This window comes from Myotis lucifugus, unplaced genomic scaffold (assembly GCF_000147115.1).
Source record: "Myotis lucifugus unplaced genomic scaffold, Myoluc2.0 scaffold_234, whole genome shotgun sequence".
In the NCBI taxonomy this organism is placed as follows: Eukaryota; Metazoa; Chordata; class Mammalia; order Chiroptera; family Vespertilionidae; genus Myotis; species Myotis lucifugus.
The window spans coordinates 1080324-1099962 of NW_005871282.1; the positions used below are offsets into that span (position 1 = coordinate 1080324).

Here is a 19639-nt window from a genome sequence, read left to right on the forward strand (position 1 = left end):
GCCCCCGTGTGTTACTATAAATAGAACACTACAATAATAAACAACCCCAACTTAGGCAGAAACCAACCTGGCTGTGGAGCCAGACAGACCGCACCCGTCCACTTTCTCCTTAGAGACCCCCAGGCCCTGTGAACAGCGGAGACGCCGCGTTAAAACCCCACTATCTCCAGACGCAGAAACCAGAGCCCGGAGGTGAGCGACTCCTCAAGGTCGCGAAGCTGGTTAGTGGCCGAGCGAGGGCGCGGGTCCCAGCTCTCCCGATTTCAGCAGCGTGCACTGTTGCTGCCGTAAATGAAACAGGAACGGAATTCCAGGTGGTACCCTACCGGGTGTGTATTGCTCACGGAGGCCACGTTCGCTTGGCTAACTAAGGTTTACATCCTCTCTGCGGTGAGATACGCTTAAAGCAGCGGTTCTCAGCCTGTTGGAGGTCGAACGACCCTTTCACAGGGGTCGCCTAAGACCATCCTGCAGATCAGATATTTACATGATGATTCATCACAGTAGCAACATGACAGTTATGAAGTAGCAACGAAAGTAATTTTATGGTTGGGTCACAACATGAGAAACTGTATTTAAAGGGCCAGGAGGTTGAGAACCACTGGCTTAAAGGCTAAGGGAGTCGGAGCAGTGGGGCGGCCTGACAGCTCGAGGACCTGCACACCCTTGACTCACTGAGCCTCTCGGGCCTCCGTGTCCTCATTCACAAAATGGGGACAAACTCAACGTTTCGGTGAGAGTGAGACGAGGAGAGCAGCCAGTGGCTGGCACCAAGTGGACATTCACAGAATTCCTGCTGAGACGGTGAGATGAAGTGACGAAATAGTCACAACCAGCAAACAGAAGGGCTAACCCACCCAGGACGGACGGGGGAACGGGGCGGGGGGGGGCGGAGGGGGGCGAGGGGAGCAAGGAGAAGCCCACGTGAGGCCACTAGGATGGGAGCACGGGCAGCGGAGTCCTCACCAGCACTCGCACACGCGCACCTTCCCCTCACATGCCGCTGGCTGTGTGCCAACACGTGTTCTTCTCATTTCTCTCGGTAACTCAATCCAATTGCCACTCTCATCGTAATGTGATCAAATAAAGCTTGAGACAGGAGTTTTTCAGGAAATCTATACAGAATGTGCCAGCAAGTATCTGTACTGTTTTGTCAGAAAGGCCCAGGACTTCTCTGGTTGACCAGATTCCTCGGAGCTGTCCGGTTTTGGGTAAATACGATTTTTGTAATCTGTTTATAACAAGTTACTGCTCTACAGAAAGCACTCAGTCCATGTGCCAGATCCTCTTATTACGCCTCGTGGTTCTGTTATTTACTTTGCGTGTCCTGGAATATAACTGTCCATGAAGTGAATGCATTTTCCTTTCCTTTTCAATACGGTTACCAATGATTTCATTTTCCTTGATCGCCGTATGTTAAAAAACAATGAATGACGGTGACAATACGCTCCATATCTTATTCTTAATTTTCATGCAACTTAAGGTTTGGGCAACACAGCCCACTGCTATTGTCCTACTTCAGATTTCAAATTCGACAAAGTAATTGCCCCCAATCTGCCTGCATCCCTGACCTCGGTCCGTGAAACCTATTTCTCCGGAGAAGTCCCCGTTACACCACGAACGCCCCGATTTCTCCCCACCTCATGTTTTCCCCTGAGGGAGCAGACATTCTTTAAACACCCCTCCGATCCGGCGATAGCATTTCCAGTGCCTCCCCTCGGAGACGCTGTATTATAATTTATTATTACTGACCTCCACCACCATCACTATCATTATCTCTGTGTCCTAATGCACTTCAAAAATACGTATTATGCGCCCTGACCGGTTTGGCTCAGTGGATAGAGCATCGGCCTGCGGACTCAAGGGTCCCAGGTTCGATTCCGGTCAAGGGCATGTACCTTTATTGCGGGCACATCCCCAGTGGGGGGCGTGCAGGAGGCAGCTGGTCGATGTTTCTCCCTCATCGATGTTTCTAACTCTCTATCCCTCTCCCTTCCTCTCTGTAAAAAAATCAATAAAATATATTTAAAAAAACAAAACAATGTATTACGCATCCTCATCATTTTTATTTCTGCATCCTGATCTGTTTCAAAAGTATTGATTGTGCATCATCTAGGCGTCAGGGACAATTCCAGGCACCAGGGATCCCACAGGGAACCAACAGACCAGATCTCTGACCGGTCACGGTGGCCCGCTAGCCCTGCTCGGTGACCAGGGGCCTATGTGCTTCTCCCGGCTCGTCCGTCCCCCTCCTCCAGAGCCTCCTGGGTGCACAATCTAAACAGCCGCAGCGAGACAGGCTCCCAGGGGCAGCCCACCCGTGGCCGGTGTCCTGGCTCTAAGCGTGGGTTTGCTTGCGATCCTCGGCCACTTGGCAAAGTCCTCCTCCCCCGCTGGGAGCAGACCTCTCCTCGCACGTGTGTCCGTGGGAGGGTCACACGCAGAGGCTGTCCTGCTCACGTTGCTGCCCTCGCTTCGTCACGAAGGGAGGGAGACCTGCCTTTCGGGTTGGGCAGCGCTCTTCTGAGTGAGACGGGAGTGCGGGCTGCTGACCCTGAGATACAACCGTATCTGTGCCTTTCCCGGCCCCGCTGTCACTGATCTGGCCGGTAATGCTGCGAAGGCCGCTGCACACGGCGCTCATGAGCGGGGATCCTGTCCCCGGGGGGTTACTCCTGGAGGCAGAGAGTCCCACACGGATAGGGACAGGCCAAGAAAGCAACAAACCAACAAACCCCGAGATCTGGGACAGGCTGAGGCCTTAATGCCTGACTGCGGATGTGTGCCCTTCCCTCCTTTCCAGCAGGTGCCCCGGAGCCCTAGGGAGAGCAGACTACACCAGGTGCTCACTGAAGACCTACTGTGTGCCCAGGGAGAGCAGACTGCACCAGGTGCTCACTGAAGACCTACTGTGTGCCCAGGGAGAGCAGACTGCACAAGGTGCTCACTGAAGACCTACTGTGTGCCCAGGGAGAGCAGACTGCACCAGATGCTCACTGAAGACCTACTGTGTGCCCAGGGAGAGCAGACTGCACCAGATGCTCACTGAAGACCTACTGTGTGCCCAGGGAGAGCAGACTGCACCAGGTGCTCACTGAAGACCTACTGTGTGCCCAGGGAGAGCAGACTGCACCAGGTGCTCACTGAAGACCTACTGTGTGCCCAGGGAGAGCAGACTGCACCAGGTGCTCACTGAAGACCTACTATGTGCCTAGGAAGAGCAGACTGCACCAGATGCTCACTGAAGACTTACTGTGTGCCCAGGGAGAGCAGACTGCACCAGAGCAGGCCTTGTTAGTTCACAGATGCTCACTGAACACCTATTGTGTGCCAGGCACTGGGCAGGGTCTTGGACAGTCATGAACAGAACCATCAAAGGTCTCTGTGCAGTGGCCGAGGGGAGCCCTGCCACAGGGTTTCCAGGCCCCAGGGTCCCAGGGCCGGGATCCTGGCTCTGCCGCTCAATACGGCCGTGAATGTCACCTCGGAGAGCAGCTTCCTCTTTGGTGAGATGTAGGTGAATGTCCCTGCCCTGCAGGAGGGCGTGAGCAGAGGCTGCAGGGAAGCACCCGGCACCACAGGCAGGCACGGAACCCTTGTCCCCATCGTGGAACCCTTGCTGCCATCATGGAACCCTTGCTGCCATCGCGAGAGGCTCCCATGAGCTGCAGGTGAGCTGGTTCCTGGGTTCCAGAGCCTCGTGTGAGGCTGGGAACACAGGGCTTGTGACTGATTCCCTTCAACCAGGGCCAGGACTTGCATTTGTTTCTTATTTTGTAGAAACAACGTGGTTCACTGATGGGGCTTAGGGACTCTGCCAGGAAGCTGTGTCCTGGCTGAGTGACAGCTGGGGAAGCACAGAGCGTCCACCTTCCCGCAGGGGCAGGAGCCTGGCAACGAGCTTTTGGAGGAATGAGGGTTGGGCTGTTTTGGGGGGACTGGAAGGACTGGGCCGGCCGGGGGGCCGCGCCTGGGCTTTTGGGGGAGCCAGTTGGTCCCTCTCCAAGGGAAGGGTTCTCCCTTGCAGCCCGATTCTGAAGGGAGATCACCCGCTGATTTCTCTCGTGAGCTGAGGGCCCGGGTCCCTGCTCGTAAGAGTGAGCAGCTCTCCCGTGCCCAGGATCACAGCTCTCGTCCTGCTCGCCACCAGCAGGCCACCTTACATCTGCTTCGCACCTCACGGTAGTGAGTTGGCTTATTCTTTTTCTTTAAAAAAAACAACTATTGATTTTTAGAGAGGAAGGGAGAAGGATAGCAAGACAGAAACATCAATGATGAGAGAGAATCATGGATCGGCTGCCTCCTGCACGCCCCCCAGTGGGATGGAGCTGGCAGCCCGGGCATGTGCCCTGACCGGGAATCGAACCCTGACCTCCTGGTTCATCGGTCAATGCTCAGCCACTGAGGCAGGCCGGCCGGGCTGTCTTTCTTTTTAAAAACATCTATTTTTGTGTTTTTCCAACACTTGGCGATCATCACTAATCAGCACCACTGGATCCTCACTGTAACGTGTAATTAGTTCGTTTTAACCATCATATTTGCTGATTTTATTTGATTTCCCTTGGCCTTAAAAAAAATAAATCTCTTCATATTCCTGGGCAGCTTCTGAGAGTCTTTTCCAGCTGCCACTTGAAAGCTTTAATCCCGGTATTAACATAGATCTTTGTGTTTCATTGGACCATGTCTAAAAATTTAATAACCCGATTAGTGGTGATAATTCCAAGTCCTATAAAACGCTCCCCTTCACATACACAGGATGATGCTGCAGTAGATTAGTTTTCTGAAAAAGAACGACATGCACTTTTATTCACCCTCATATGTTTAATTAATATATCAGGTATTTACACGTGTTATTTTCACACCGCAGAGCTGGCATTTGAAAGAAACCTTTACCCCACGTACACGTTATCATAAACATGACTAAGTTGAAAGTAAGCTACTTATTTTTTAACCTATTTCTTGTTTAAGCATTTTGTGACATGCCACTGCAATTCCTTGTCTATCGGGCTCAATCCCCAGTGTGGGGCGTGCAGGAGGCAGCTGATCCATGATTCTCTCTCATCATGGATGTTTCTATCTCTCTCTCCCTCTCCTTTTCTCTCTGAAATCAATAAAAACATTAAAAAAACCAAAAAGAATCACATTGACAGCCATGGTGTGATCACGACAAATTAGATGCTGAGGGAGCACCTCTTGCCAGAGACTCAGACGTGCCCTCCCCTCTCTCCCTCCTCCCCCTGGCTCTCTCCCTCCTCCCCCAGGTCCTCTCTCCCTCCTCCCCCTGGCCCAGGCCGGTGTGACCTGCTAGCTCCCCTCCTCACAGCTCCACCCCTCCCCACCGGCCAAGGCTCCCTACGCATTAGGGCGCTGAACAGTGTGCCTGGCATCGGCCGTGGGAACTGTGTGTCTGAGGAGAGGGGCGTTCACAAGTGGGAGTGTGGCCCTGGCAAGCCCGGTGCCCAGGAGGCGGGGACGGGGAGATCCAGGTTGGGTCTGCAGTCGGCCTGGGGGAGCGGGGACGGCCTGCAGGCAGGTATGTTCTGGAAGGAGGCAGTGACAAAGGACGCTTGTTCTTTTCGGTCCTGGCGAGCTCTCAGGAGTAAATTGCTACAAACTGCTCATCAGAAGAGCAGAAGCCATCAGCAGGGGACACCTTCCTCACAGAACAGAGAGTTCTCGAAGGGAGACATTCTCTGCTGACACGGAGAGACCAAGGGCTTGTGTCCCGACGCCGGTGGCTGCTGCGTGCGGCCCTGGTGGTGGTGGTGGGGGGGGGGGGGGCCTCGCGCTCTGAGACGCTGGGGTCTGGGCGCCCCTGATCAGCTGCAGCGATGGGCACGGCTCCACTTTCTCTAACCGAGATTTCCTGATTTGTAAAGTGGGGGCCATGAGAGAAGCGAAGTGGGTCGGTTTATAAAGAGTTGGCATAGCCTGGCCGGTGGCTGAGCGTCAACCTAGGAACCAGGAGGGCAGGGCTCGATTCCCGCTCAGGGCACAGGCCCGGGTTGTGGGCTTGATCCCCAGTGGGGGGCCTGCAGGAGGCAGCCGATCCATGATTCCCTCTCATCACTGATGTTTCTCTCTCCCTCTCCCTTCCTCTCTGACATCAATGAAAACAAACACATTTTTAAAAGAGAGAGTTGTCACGGCATTGCCTCTGCACAGGATGGACGGACATAGGGATGGAGACAGACATAGGGACAGAGATGGACATAGGTACGGAGACAGACATAGGGACGGGGACGGACAGGTGCCTGACAAGTCACAGCGGTGGGAGCGCCAGGGGGGTGAGGACTGCAGCGGGCGCATGAGCGGGTCAGTCGCACACGCCAATGGCCAGCCTGGCCCTCCCCCAAGCTGGTCAAAAGGGGCCGATGAGAAGATGTGACTCAGGAGAAGAACAGCTGGAAGGACAGGGTGTTCATAACAGTAGCAACATTACAGTTATGAAGTGCAACGAAAATAATTTTATGGTTGGGGGTCACCACAACATGAGGAACTGTATTAAAGGGTCACGGCGTTAGGAAGGTTGAGAACCACTGCTCTAAGAGGAAAAGTGAAAGGCTCCTACGAAGTTCACTGTCAAGCGGTTCCTGTGCCTCGAGCTGATGAACTGACTGAGCCTCCTCGCTAAACACATGGACGGAAGGACGGGAAAGGCAGGGGAGCCCCTCACGTGTTCTACATTTCCCTGAAACGACAGCCAGCACAGCCGGCACACTCTCACGCCGCTGCTTTGCCGGCTGCTCTAGAGCCGCGGTCACCGACCGGCGGGCCGGGGCCACTGTGGTCCGGAGTCCGCGAGGCTGGCGCCGCGGCTCCACAGCAGCGGGAACCGGGCTCCGGGCCCATCGGGTGCCCGAGCGCGTCTCACCCATCGCTCCCACGGACGCGGCCGCTGCCCGACCTGAATGCTCGTGAACGTTTCACGTGACTGTTTTCTTTGCTGACTTCCTTCTGTTGGCGCGGCTGCCGATATCTTTATTTCTAAGATCCAAGCTCTCTTCCACTAATTCGTAAACCAATAGGAACACTGCGCTGAAGGGTAATTTATCACATAGTCACCAAAAATAATCCGAGAAGCATCAGCAACATGATCTTGTTCTAATACAACTTCTCTCTGCCATGACTCATTAGGCCACATAATGTCACTTCCTCTCCTCATTAACTTCTTCCTCGTAAAACTTCCTCAGTCTGCAAGGGTTTGCACCGACGCCCTTGCATTTCTCCGGGTGACTTTAGGGCGAAGGTGACCCACGCATTGGCATCTTGCTCCCTGAAAACTCAGAGTAGGTGACGTACAGTTGTCTCACGCCTGTCAATTAGCACAGGAAACGTCTTCACGTGGACTAGCAGATCCATGGTCACAGTGGCCCAGAGTTCAAGTTAAAGGTAGCCCAATGGGCCCTGGCCAGTGTGGCTCAGTGGATAGAGCGTCGGACTGCGGACTGAAGGGTCCCAGGTTCGATTCCAATCATGGGTACATGCCCGGGTTACAGGCTCAATCCCCGGTGTGGGGCGTGCAGGAGGCAGCTGATCCATGATTCTCATCATGGATGTTTCTCTCCCTCTCCCTTCCTCTCTGAAATCAATAAAATATATATATTTTTTTTAAAAAGGTAGTTCTAATTGGAACCTTTCAACCCTATAGAAACCCCCTTTTCAACATGAGACGTTTCAATCACATATAAAAATACACAGTCTGTGGTCAGTTTCCCCTGAAGGACAGAATCCTACGACGATCGGGAACAGTGTCACACAAAACGGAGCCAGCTCCGTGCAATGACGTGCTTTTCTACATTATTTTCTGTGTGGTTTTCACAGTCTCTCAAGGGCCGATGAAGACTGTCTGCAGGTGAGGAGGGTCCTACAAGGCAGTTCTCCCGGTCAGTTCAATAAGCTTCCCAGGCTCCGTCCTGGCAACACAATCCTCACGGGACCTTGGAGCCATTCATAAGCAGGGCGGTGACTTCAAGTGTATGGGTTTTACAGAGAAAATATTTTAAACCTTTTTTTTCTTTTTGCTGCAAAGTCAACAAAAAGCCCTAGTTGCTTCCCTCTGCCAGTTCACTGTTGGGGAGCAGCTCTGGGGCGTCCAGGCGGCCGTTTAAGTGCTTCCTGTGCTGACTCAGGCGCGGGCCAGCCCTCCAGAGCGGCCCCATTAAGCCCCATCGACTTTCTGTCCCATGAATTTTTAAAAACGTTTTTCCTGAAATAATGCCTCCCACCCCATCTCATTCTATCCCAGCACCCGGTCTGCTCACCCGCAAGCTCTTACATTCTCTTATGAAAATAATTTTCTCATTTTCTCTTTTCCCCACAGTCTCCCCGGTGAGTTACTTGAGTCTGTCACACTCTCACGCTCCCAAACTCAGCTCTCCAATTCATCTCCGTCTCTCCCACATAGATTTCTCTGAAATCTACTTCAGGTTTGGTGTTCACTAACACCAAATTAATACTTAAAAAAAAAAATGTTCTTATCGATTTTTAGAGAGAGCGGAAGGGCGAGGGATAGAGAGAGAGAAACATCGATGAGAGAGAATCATTGATCGGCTGCCTCCTGCACGTCTCCTACGGGGGATCAAGCCCTCGAGCCCTCAACCTGGGCATGTGCCCTGACCAGGAATCAAACCAGCAACCTCCTGGTCCACAAGCTGGTGCTCACCACTGAGCCACACCGGCCGGGAATAACACCTTCCTTTAAAGACCATTCCGTTCATTGCATTCATCCCTCCAGTTTTCCAACACTGAATCGAGTCTTTGAAGACATGGGGTATAGGTTGTTTCTATGTATTAAAATGCAGCAACTGAACAAAAGCTTCGCCCCCAAAATGATTTTTGTTTGTTTTCTTAATGGTTTAAGCTTTGTTTGTCCCCTTTTTGGCATGAAAAATTACATTCATTAAAACTGCAGCTCATTTCTCTCATCCCCGGGTTAGTTTCTATATTTTCCGGTGTAATGCAACATTAAAATGTTTCAAGGACACTCATTTGTTGGTTATTTCATTTCCTACAGACCATGATTCTGCAAGTCACTTTAACAAGAACCCAAATCATTTAAAGACAACACATGCATAACATAAACAGAAACTGTGAAGAATACCGCTTTTAAAAAATCACTTATTTGGAGACAAAAATAACTTTCCCATGCTATACCCTACAAAATGATTTCATTTATGCAAATTTTTCTCAGGGATCATACACCAGGAAATGCCAATGCGTAAACAAACTTTCTAAGATCAACCAGGAATGACTAATGTCATCACAAATACGTAACAAGTAAAATTCAGTGATATTATAGGAACTGCTTTACCTTTGCATTGTAGGGAATGTAGTGTTTTGATAAAGCTTCAGGCGTGTGCATCCATGTTTTGTCTGCAATGAGAACACACAGCGTTAACTTCAATCACAGGCTCTGAGGGCGTCACTCACGCGTTAGCACATGTGGGGAGAGCATCTCCGATCCCCAGGCAGACATAAGAACAAAGGGACTGAAAGCGATCACAGCGTCCTCTCCTTGATCTAAAGGTCCCTGCTTTTCCTGCCAAGTGTTTTCAAATAATGCAAATGTTACTGTGCCCCCTGGGCTCTGAGTAATGACACCAATTATGTGATTAATTTTGTGATAACTTTCTCATTTTACTCTCATAAATTACAGGTTATGTTTCTTGATTCTCTAATGAAAAAAGTCATTTTCTCTTTATTCATTATTTAGCAAAGAATGAACAACTTAATAAAGGGAAATTTTAATATTAAACTAATAACTGGATTTATATAAAACAGAAATAAGTCAACCTACTTAGGTCCATTTAGAAATCAATATGATATTAGGATGATTTTTTAATCTAAGCTTAGAGAAACATTAATTGTGAATCCACTATCAGCAGTTTTTTATATAAATAATCTTAATTTGAAACGTTTTAGATTAAAGTAACAGAATATTAGAAATAAAAGTAGCTGAAAGGATAGAAGACATTGAAACTAATTTGGATTGTATATTCTTGACAGAAATATAAAATATACTTTTCATTCCATTTTTAAACTTTATACATTCCACATATCATCCCAAATATTTTGTGGAATGCCTAAATGAGCAAAAAGCAAAAAATATTAACATTTAGTCAAACAAAATGTTGTTGGATGAAAGGATGCATATGAGTGGATCTAAAGAGAAATAATACTTAAACACTGAAATCTAAGTGCTATGTCCTAACCGGTTTGGCTCAGTGGACAGAGCGTCGGCCTGCGGACTGAAGGGTCCCAGGTTCGATTCCGGCCAAGGGCACGTACCTTGGTTGCGGGCACATCCCCAGTAGGGGGTGTGCAGGAGGCAGCTGATTGGTGTTTCTCTCTCATCGATGTTTCTAACTCTATGTCCCTCTCCCTTCCTGTCTGTAAAAAATCAGTAAAATATATATTTTTTTAAAATGAAATCTAAGTGCTATGCACTATGACTGTATCTACTCTCCAGTATGTTAAGTATTAAGAAAAATAAAGTGTAATTAGTTAAATTATTTAATCACATTTGTTCACATGCTATATTCATATGTTTTGTTACTAAATTTCTTCATTTTTGTGAAATAAATTTTTATTTTAAAAAATTCAGATAGAAAGCTAAGGTAAGGAAAGGAGTTACATAACAAATACATTTGTTAAAATGTAATCAATGATTACGAAGGTGGACTGGTTTTTACAGAACGACGAACAACTGCTGAATGAGGACTGGGTCTCTCTCAGACCCGGGAGCTGCCCCGCACCATCAGGATCTGGAGCTAAACCAGTGCGGTGCCCGCTACCCACTCGGGGAACAGCAGACACACCCCGACCCGAGGCGGGTGGCTGGGGACCACGAGGAAAGCCACTCTGTGGGGATCTCGGGCAGCAGCCTGTTCCCTGGCTTCCGAGGCACCAGGTGACCCGGTAAGGCTGCGGCCGGGGCCTGGTCAGCTCTGAACCGCGGTGACATGGTGAGCTTCACCCCAGGGGACCGCCTGGCTGTGTCAGAGCAGAGGACACACTGTGTGCTGGGGCTAGTGATCGGACAGGTGAAGTAGATGTTATACTCGCTAGGGCTACCCTTCAACTCCCAAGTGTCAGGTGTAATAGGGATTCCCTCGTACGGCTCCAGGTTTCCAACTCAAACGCCAATCAAGCCAACAGCAGTATTGGCGGGACCTGGGAGCGGCGGCTCTAAGAGCTCTTGCTCTCACAGCCTCGCTGCCTGAGACAGTCCGGCGTGACGGGGACCTCAGGAGGACGCCCGCGCCCAGGCCCACTCGGAGTTAGAGTGACAGGCTGATCAGTCGCTGCCTAAGTGTGTGTAACCCCGAGACCTGGAAAGTAAGAGGAATAACAGGAAACGCAAAGAGAATGAGACGAAGTAGGAAATAAGTATTTCAGCTTCAGGATTCTCTAAATCACGTTAATTTTCCTTGTGGTCATATTCCCACAGTCTTCAAATGAGACAAAATACGCAAGGCCCGGGTAGCGGGCTTGATCCCCAGTGTGGGGCGTGCAGGAGGCACTCAATCCGTGAGTCTCTCTCATCATCGATGTTTCTTTCCTCCTCTCCCTTCCTCTCTGAAATCAATAAAAATATACTTAAAATAAATAAAACCACGGGAAAGGGAATTGCAAGCAAATAAAAAGAGAAGGTCCAGGAGGATTTTTTGTGTTTGTTTTTAAAAGATAGCGTGACTACAGTAATGAATTGAGATATCGGGTTTTATGACTATATTACCACATAATTATTTGTAGATATTGTTTTACTGGTAAAGGAATTAAGAAAGCAACATTGTTTTATTTTTGGCGTATGTTTTAAATCAGAAGCAAGCTACAGGCCACAATAAATGTCTCCCAGCCTTACCCTTATCAAGAAAAGATAAGTAAGATGATAATTTCCTAGCTCCCCAGGGCCCAGAAGCACCGGGAAGTCACATCACCTAAACCCCCACAGAAGGTGGAGTCCTCCCCACCCAGCCAGACGAGCACATGGCTTCCTCACAGAGAAGGCGGGGCCTGGAGTGATCCCATTATGTTTCCGCACAACTTGGTTGAAATGTTTTCCTACATTGAATCAACGACCACATCATTTCTCGCTATTTGTCCTTTATCTAACTTGGTCTCATGACCACATGACCGCCTCTCCAACATTGAAAGGCGAGTCCCATGACCAGGCCCAGGTCCTCAGCCCGGCTCCCTGCTGCGTGGCTGGAAGTCCTACTGTCATCCCAGCCCTTCTCATCGGGCAGCTTCCACGTGTCAGTCAACTGTGAAAACACACTGTTCCCACTCTGGCTGGTGTGGCTCAGTGGATAGAGCGGCAGCCTGCAGACTGAAGGGTCCCAGGTTCGACTCCCAGTCAGGGCACATGCCTGGATTGCAGGCTCCATCCCCAGTAGGGGGCGTGCAGGAGGCAGCCAATCGATGAGTCTCATCATTGATGTTTCTCTCTCTCCCTCTCCTTTCCTTTTTGAAATCAATAAAAAAATATTTTTAAAAAACCTGTTCCCAACAGCGTGGAATGGAACAGAACAGTCACTAGTCACACATTAGAAAATGAACTGGGACTGTGGTCACGACCCTGCCGACTTGATTCTTCAGCCATTTTCTGGACGCATTATTCTACCCGCCCTGAAGGAGGTAACACTAGCGAAGTGTTCTGTCTTTCCTCTGAGTGCATCGTAGTCGGTAAAATGCCATGTTTTCCTCCCCCTTAATATATAAATGACACTGTTTCTTTCATTCCAATACTGATAATTTTATTACATTTATATTTATTTTAAATCCCTACCTTAAAATTACTAACGAACTTATTTTGGCCTCATTGCTATCAATTCACCTATCATCCATCCTCACATATTATTCAATATAAAGTGAAGCAGCCCCGGCCGGTGGCTCAGTTGGTTGGAGCAGCGTCCCATCCACCGAAAAGGTTGCAGGTTCGATCCCAGGCAGGGCACATAGCTAGGCTATGGGTTTGATCTCTGGTCGAGGCACTTATGGGAAGTAGCCAATGGATATTTCTCTCTCACACTGATGTGTCTCTTTCTCTCCCTTCCTCTCTCTAAACGTATCCTCAGGGGAGGATTAAAAAAAAAAAGCAAAGCATACTCACACACATACACATACATGAGTGAATTTAAATCAAGGTAAACTTATGCAAACTCAAAGAAGTTAGTGGTTTCTGGCTACATAGGTGAAGTTTGAAGTGATTTCAGATCATTTTAATTTTTGCAATTTCACACCACAGAGTAAAAATGCCAGAGAGCTCACCATCGCAAATGCATTCTGAACCAGGTACATTGAACAATTCCTCTCTTGCGCTAGGGTGACAACCAAACGGGGTTACCTGGCAATGTTTGCAAGTGCGTGTGCTCTGTCTCACTTCACTCCTGAACCCCCTGGTTTGATAACAGGAAGAACTGGCGGCTTCACATCGCTATTTGACTTTCATCGGAATTAATGCTGAACTGACCTCAGGGCCATCAGATGGGCACACTTACCTTTCTTTCTGCTAAAAGCCCGGTTCATGATGGGGGTCAGCCGAATAGGTCGCTTCAAGCACACTTTATGCCCTACAGAAATAACAAGATCGTAAAGAATCGGTGAAGAAGTGCTGACCAAACTCCTTTAAGCAAATGCATTTAAAACTTTTAAAATACTTGCAAACAATCTCCCAAAGGACACGGGGTAAGAATAAACATGAGGACTCAAATTTATGGGTGGCCCAGCAGGTAGAATTCCTCCAAAGTTCCTAAATTTTCTTGATTTTTTTCTATTGCACATCTGTCACTAATGATATTTATTTGCAAATTTGAGGGGGGAAATCTAGTAAGCAGACCAACACTGGGAAAAGGCCACCGAGAGTCTACAGGGAACAGTGCCTGCTGCTCACACAAGAGCCAGCGGCAAGGGCGGGACCTGTCACAACCCATAGGACATCGATTGGATTGACTAACAACTGTCTTACTTCATACGTAGAAAAAAATGAAAACTAAAATAAATGATGCTTTGGACTCACTTAACAAATCTTAACAACAAGACCCCCCAAATTAAACCTTTTCCAAGTAACTTCACTATATCCCAAAATTTTATTCAAAAATATTTTAAGAGCTACAAAAGTATTCAATACCCAACATGGTAAAATCCACAATTTCTGGCAACTAATAAAAAAAAGAATCAGGCATGCGAAAAAGAAAAAAAAAATAATGGGGAGAAAAATCAATGAAAACTGATCCAGAAGAATGACACGGGTGATAGTGGTGGCAGCCACAGGCATTCGGAGACACTCCACGTGCTCAAGAAGCTGGGCACAGAGGAAGCAGGTGATCAGAGGCAGAGACGAGATATAAAAGCAACCAACTCCAGCTTCCAGAAACGAAAACCACAATGTGGGGCATAAAGAATACACTAGGTGGGACTAATGGTAGATAAGACACTGCAAGAGAAGAGTGGTGAGATTGAAGACACAGACACAGCAACTCACCTACCTGAAATGTAACAGACAGAAAAGAGGGAGGGAGGGAGGGAGGGAGGGCCACTAAATTGTGGAAAAACATCAACTTGTCAAACAGTCCCTGAAGGAAAAGAGAGAAGAGGAGCAGAAAAATATTTGAAAAAAAAAAAAGGCTGAAAATTCTCCAAAAATATAAACCCAAGGATTCCAGAAGCTTAACAAACCCCAAATACAAGAAACAAGAAAACTACACACATATCAAAATCAAATTGCTTAAATCCAGGGAGAAAGAGGAAATATTAAAAGCGGCAAGAAAAAAAAAAAAAGCACATTACATACAGAGGAACAAGATCAGAACGGCAGCAGTTCTCAATATCTTTAAAGTATGGAAAGATCTAAAACTTAATGTAAAAAGAAAACAGATAATCTCATTATATAAAGGGGAAAGTTAGAGTGATTTTTAAGGCCCATTTTGAGTTTCTTTATTAAACACCAATATATATTTTTTGCTTTTATCTTTCTAAAGGATCCATTATAATGAATTATAAATATTGTTAGAAAAATTTATAAATTCATTTGATACGTAGTAATGTTCAAAAATATAAATGAATATATGTAATCAATAAAACAATATAGAGTTCATAATTTATTGAAACATGATCTCTCTAAGCTTAAAGCCAACTGGAAGTTTAAATTGCTTAGTAAACATTTAAAATACATTATAAACATTGAAGAAGGTAGAAGTCATTACATGAATTATTTTAACCCCAAATTTGTCAGTAACTGCATTTGACAAAACACCGTGAGGCCAACTAGTATTAATTACTCCATAAATGTTACCTTTTGTGGGCTTACATTTTTTTTTTTTAAAGTTGGAATCAACAATCATTTCTTTAAATAAGCCCGGCACCTCCAGGTTGGAAAACTGATTTGCCAAAGGAAACGCACTGGTATTTATAGACGAGTTCAAACTCCGGAGCGACTGCTAATGGACGGCCGCTTCCTGCTTGGCAACCTGCTGCCCACGCTCCCTCAGAAAAGCCACTCGAACCTGCACCACAGCTGCCGCTGCGTTTCATTTTTATCCTCGTGTGCCTTTAAAAGTCAACTTTTTTTTTGGAATTCTTTCAAGGTTAAAGTTTGGTTTTTTTTAATCTAAAAACTGATGAAATCATCGTTCACATACAAGCCATAAATCATTTTAAAATCCAGCCCTGGCCAGTTGCTCAATGGTTAGAGCATTGGCCTCCGACGGAAGGGTCATGGGTTTGGTTCTGGTTGGCAGCACGTGCCTGGGCGCAGGCTGGATACCCCACCTCCACTGACTCTCCCCTTCCCTTCCACTCTCTCTAAAAATCAACGGGGAGGAAACATATCCTCAGGTGAGGATTAACTCACTCACTACATACAGACATACAGACATACATTCATACACACATACACACACACACACATCCCCGGCAGCAATCATGGTAGTGCTGGGACACCACAATATTCTGTGCAGAGCCTGGTGCAGGGGAGACAGCCCTCTGCCCCCCACAAGCCTGAGCGCCGCCCGCCCCCCCCCCCCCAGATGGAACGGCCCCAGGCCCTCTGTGTCCTTAAGACCAGAGCGAAAGCCCAGGGGAGGGGGGCGTGTTGGAGCGATCTCTCCCAGGGACCTGGTGGGTGTCCCAATGCACTTCCACAAATGCTATACGTTCTTTTAAATATATTTCCATCGATTTCAGAGAGGAAGGGAGAGGGAGAGCTAGAAACATCAACGATGAGAGAGAATCATGGATCGATCGGCTGCCTCCTGCACGCCCCACACTGGGGATGGAGCCCGCAACCCGGGCCTGTGCCCTGACTAGGAATCGAACCCTGACCTCCTGGTCCATAGGTCGGCGCTCAGCCCCTGAGCCCCGCCGGCCGGGCTCTGCCTTCTATTTTGATCGTACACAGCAGCGCTGCACCTTCCCAGGGCCGTCGTTTTGGTCATTTCACCGAACACTGGTACCCACGGCCTCAGGTAACTGTGGCTCCAGTTCCCGAGGGGACAGCGTCTCTGGGGAAGCACTCGGTGCCTTTGGGAGACGAGAACAGGAGTCTGACTGCTCAGCTGCGGCTCCGAGTACAAGGCTCAAGGCTCGATGGACCTTATCCTAAATTTATAAAACGTATATTGTTTGAAGATTCAGTTGATCTACAGGCAAAGCCACAATCTCGAAATCTCACTTTAGTGTCAAATGTCCTGCCTTTTTGTTGGGATTGAAAGGATTTTTAAACTTTTATTTGAATCTCCTGCGTTCATGTCAGCGGATTTTAGACTGGAATTTTGTACAGGAAGCCCTTACACTTAATTCTAACAATCAGTCACTGCCAATGCGCACAGACTCGCCATTTTATTCATTTCGTAAACTTTTGCTTCGAGAGCGTTTTCTTTCATCGAGGGAGAGAGAGAGGAGCGAGAAGTGTTCCTCCTCCGCCTGGCCAGCAGCCTGGGAAGAGGCTTCCTGATGCCAGAGCATCTCACAGTGTCCGGCTTCCCTGGGAGGAAACCGGCAGGAAATCTAATCTTTAAAAGCAGCTTCCAAATATTTACACGGGCGGGGGCTCTGCTCCGCCTCTTCCATCACCAGGTCCTATCTTTCACTTCAGCGGGACCAGGGGTTCCTTAAGTCTGTCTTCAGCGGGACCAGGGGTTCCTTAAGTCTGTGGATTTCTACCGCCCTCCCCACTGAGCTGCTCCATCCTGACAATGGGAGCTTCACACCAGCCCGGAGCCTGGAAAAGAACAGCATCCAGGAAGCTCCCCGCCCTGCATTCTGGGAGCGGCTCCTGCAGAGACCCACCCTTCCCCACGGGGCTCAGATAAGACTCAGGGCGCTGTTTACTCGCAGCCGCTGTCGGACAAAGACTCTCCAAACCCATTACTGGCTGCAGAAACGATTAGCTGGGCTGTCCGGCCACCGGCTAATCTGGACGGAACACCTGCTCCCCTTCCCCACCCCTCAGCTAACCGCTCCCCTTCCCCAGACTCCTGAACCCTGACCCGCCCTCCGTTTGGGGCTCAGCCCTTCCTGGGGAACTTTCCTGAGAATAGGCTGACCTCAGGGCCACAGAGGTCTGCTCTGCAGCCTCTCTGCACCCACCCTGTCCTCCTACCTCCCCAGCCCCTTCCTCTGAGCCTCCCTGACTCCACCTCGTGAAGGATGCCCTTTCCTCCCAGCTTCCAGGGTGAGGGGCACTGTCTCCATGGCGACCACTGCCTCTCACTGCAGGAACCTGTCCAGGGAAAGTTTCCCGGTCCCCACAGCCAGGTTTGTTCTTTAGTTGATGCTCCACTTGCTCAGAGGCACAAAGGTTTCTGGCAACTGAGCCCCAGGCTCCTTCACGGATCTGCACTGTGGACGAAAGGGGCCACATGCTGACCTGACAAGCTCAGGGGAGGCCTGCATGGCCGTCTTGCAAACTCAGAGACCTACAGTCACCACAAAGGATGGTCTGAAATTAAACTTTAAAAGCAGGTATGGTGGGCAGTTACGTCCTAGGCCAGTATCTTCATTGACAAGGTCAACCTTTACCTTAACTGAGCCTGTCTCTCCTTTTGCATCTCTGATAACATACCCTGGAAATGTCTGGGAACTTGTAACTTCCCTTTTTCTGGAGCCCTTGGGGCACAACCAAATGTGCTGGGCGCCAGGACAGATACCACAAATTCCTTCATTATCATGTTAATTGATCCTGCACCCACCTAAGTATGTGTCCATCATTTTACTTTTTATCCAATCCCAGGGGTTTCCCTGCTTTGCTTTATCCCTCCTCCTTAATCTATCACCAATGGATTTCATGTAACCCACCTACATCCCTCCTTTGATTGCAAATGTATAAATACAGATGTAACCCCGCCATTCTCTGGAGCATGATCTCAATTCGTTGAGGTTCTGCTTCCCGGCATATGTCCACAGTTTGGCTCAAATAAACTCACAAAAATTCCTTACAGGTTTCAATGGTTTTTTCCCCCATTAACAGCACTAACAAATGCTTTCATCTCACCATCAAATGAATTGCAAAAAGGATGGCCTAGAAAAGCAACTTAATCTGTGTTTTTAACACTTTGTAATCTTTCCACCCCTACTGGGTAGTGGATTTACAGTAAATACCTGTTGGATTACAAACTGAATGGACACGTTAAGTTTCTAAGACAACATGTGCTGTATGGTAACACAAACACATCTTAGCTGCAGAAATTTGTTGAAAATGTGTCATACGAAAACTTAAACTGAAGATACTTCCAGGGTTAAGAAATGCTCCAAGGTAGCTCAGTAATGAACAAAGCTATACTCTTACCTTCTTACACACAGTGCATAGGATTATGTTATACAAATAAAGACAATTCACTTTTTCATCAAAGAAAACACTTATACACAAGCCTGTACTAGCCATGATCATTCTCTGGTACAAGGAATAGTTCGGTTGGATAGAAGAAATCTATTGAAAAGCTGTACGTTAGCGAGCAATTTGGTTAAAGTCATGCATATTTTCAGACAAAAATTCCACCGACATGAAGTCATCTCTGTGATTGTTTCAACACCAGACACGAAGGAAAGCTGACTTCCGTGGGAGTAGAGCAGTATTCCTTGTCTGGGGTGAACTTTTCACAGAAAAGGGGTTCAATGGACAGTACCTGGCAGGGTGATCATCATAAATTCCTAACTGGGCAGCTCCTGGTGGGCAGTCACACCCCAGGCACGAAACTGCTTTAGTAAAAGGGGTGTCTTCGCCTTAAGGGAGCCCTGCCCAGTGCTTCTGGGCATCTAGGTGAGCAGCCCTTTGAAAGAAACGGTCAGTACCCTCAGGAGAGCCCACACTCTTGCTAATGATCCATAACCCAGTGCCCTCCCGGCTCAGTTTCCACCTTAACTCCAAGGGCATAAAACAGTGATGGCGAACCTATGACACGTGTGTCAGAGGTGACACGCGAACTCATTTTTTTGGTTGATTTTTCTTTGTTAAATGGCATTCAAGTATATAAAATAAACATAAAAAAATATAAGTCTTTGTTTTACTATGGTTGCAAAGATCAAAAAATTTCTCTATGTGACACGGCACCAGAGTTAAGTTAGGGTTTTTCAAAATGCTGGCACACCGAGCTCAAAAGGTTCGCCATCACTGGCATAAAAGAGGCTTTAAAACCGC

General features: G+C 48.1%; 1 protein-coding gene across 2 annotated transcripts in view; it reads right to left on the reverse strand.

Moving 5' to 3' along the window:
- Positions 1-19639, reverse strand: part of GULP1 (GULP, engulfment adaptor PTB domain containing 1) — an 87485-nt gene that overhangs the window by 32421 nt on the left and 35425 nt on the right. For both annotated transcript variants that reach the window (XM_023762144.1, XM_014464043.2), the window contains 2 exons: positions 13506-13577; positions 9314-9375 (listed from right to left, as the gene is read on the reverse strand). In XM_023762144.1, the coding sequence (XP_023617912.1) occupies positions 9314-9375; positions 13506-13533 (90 nt within the window). In that variant the 5' untranslated portion in view covers positions 13534-13577. The remainder of the gene's footprint in view (positions 1-9313; positions 9376-13505; positions 13578-19639) is intronic.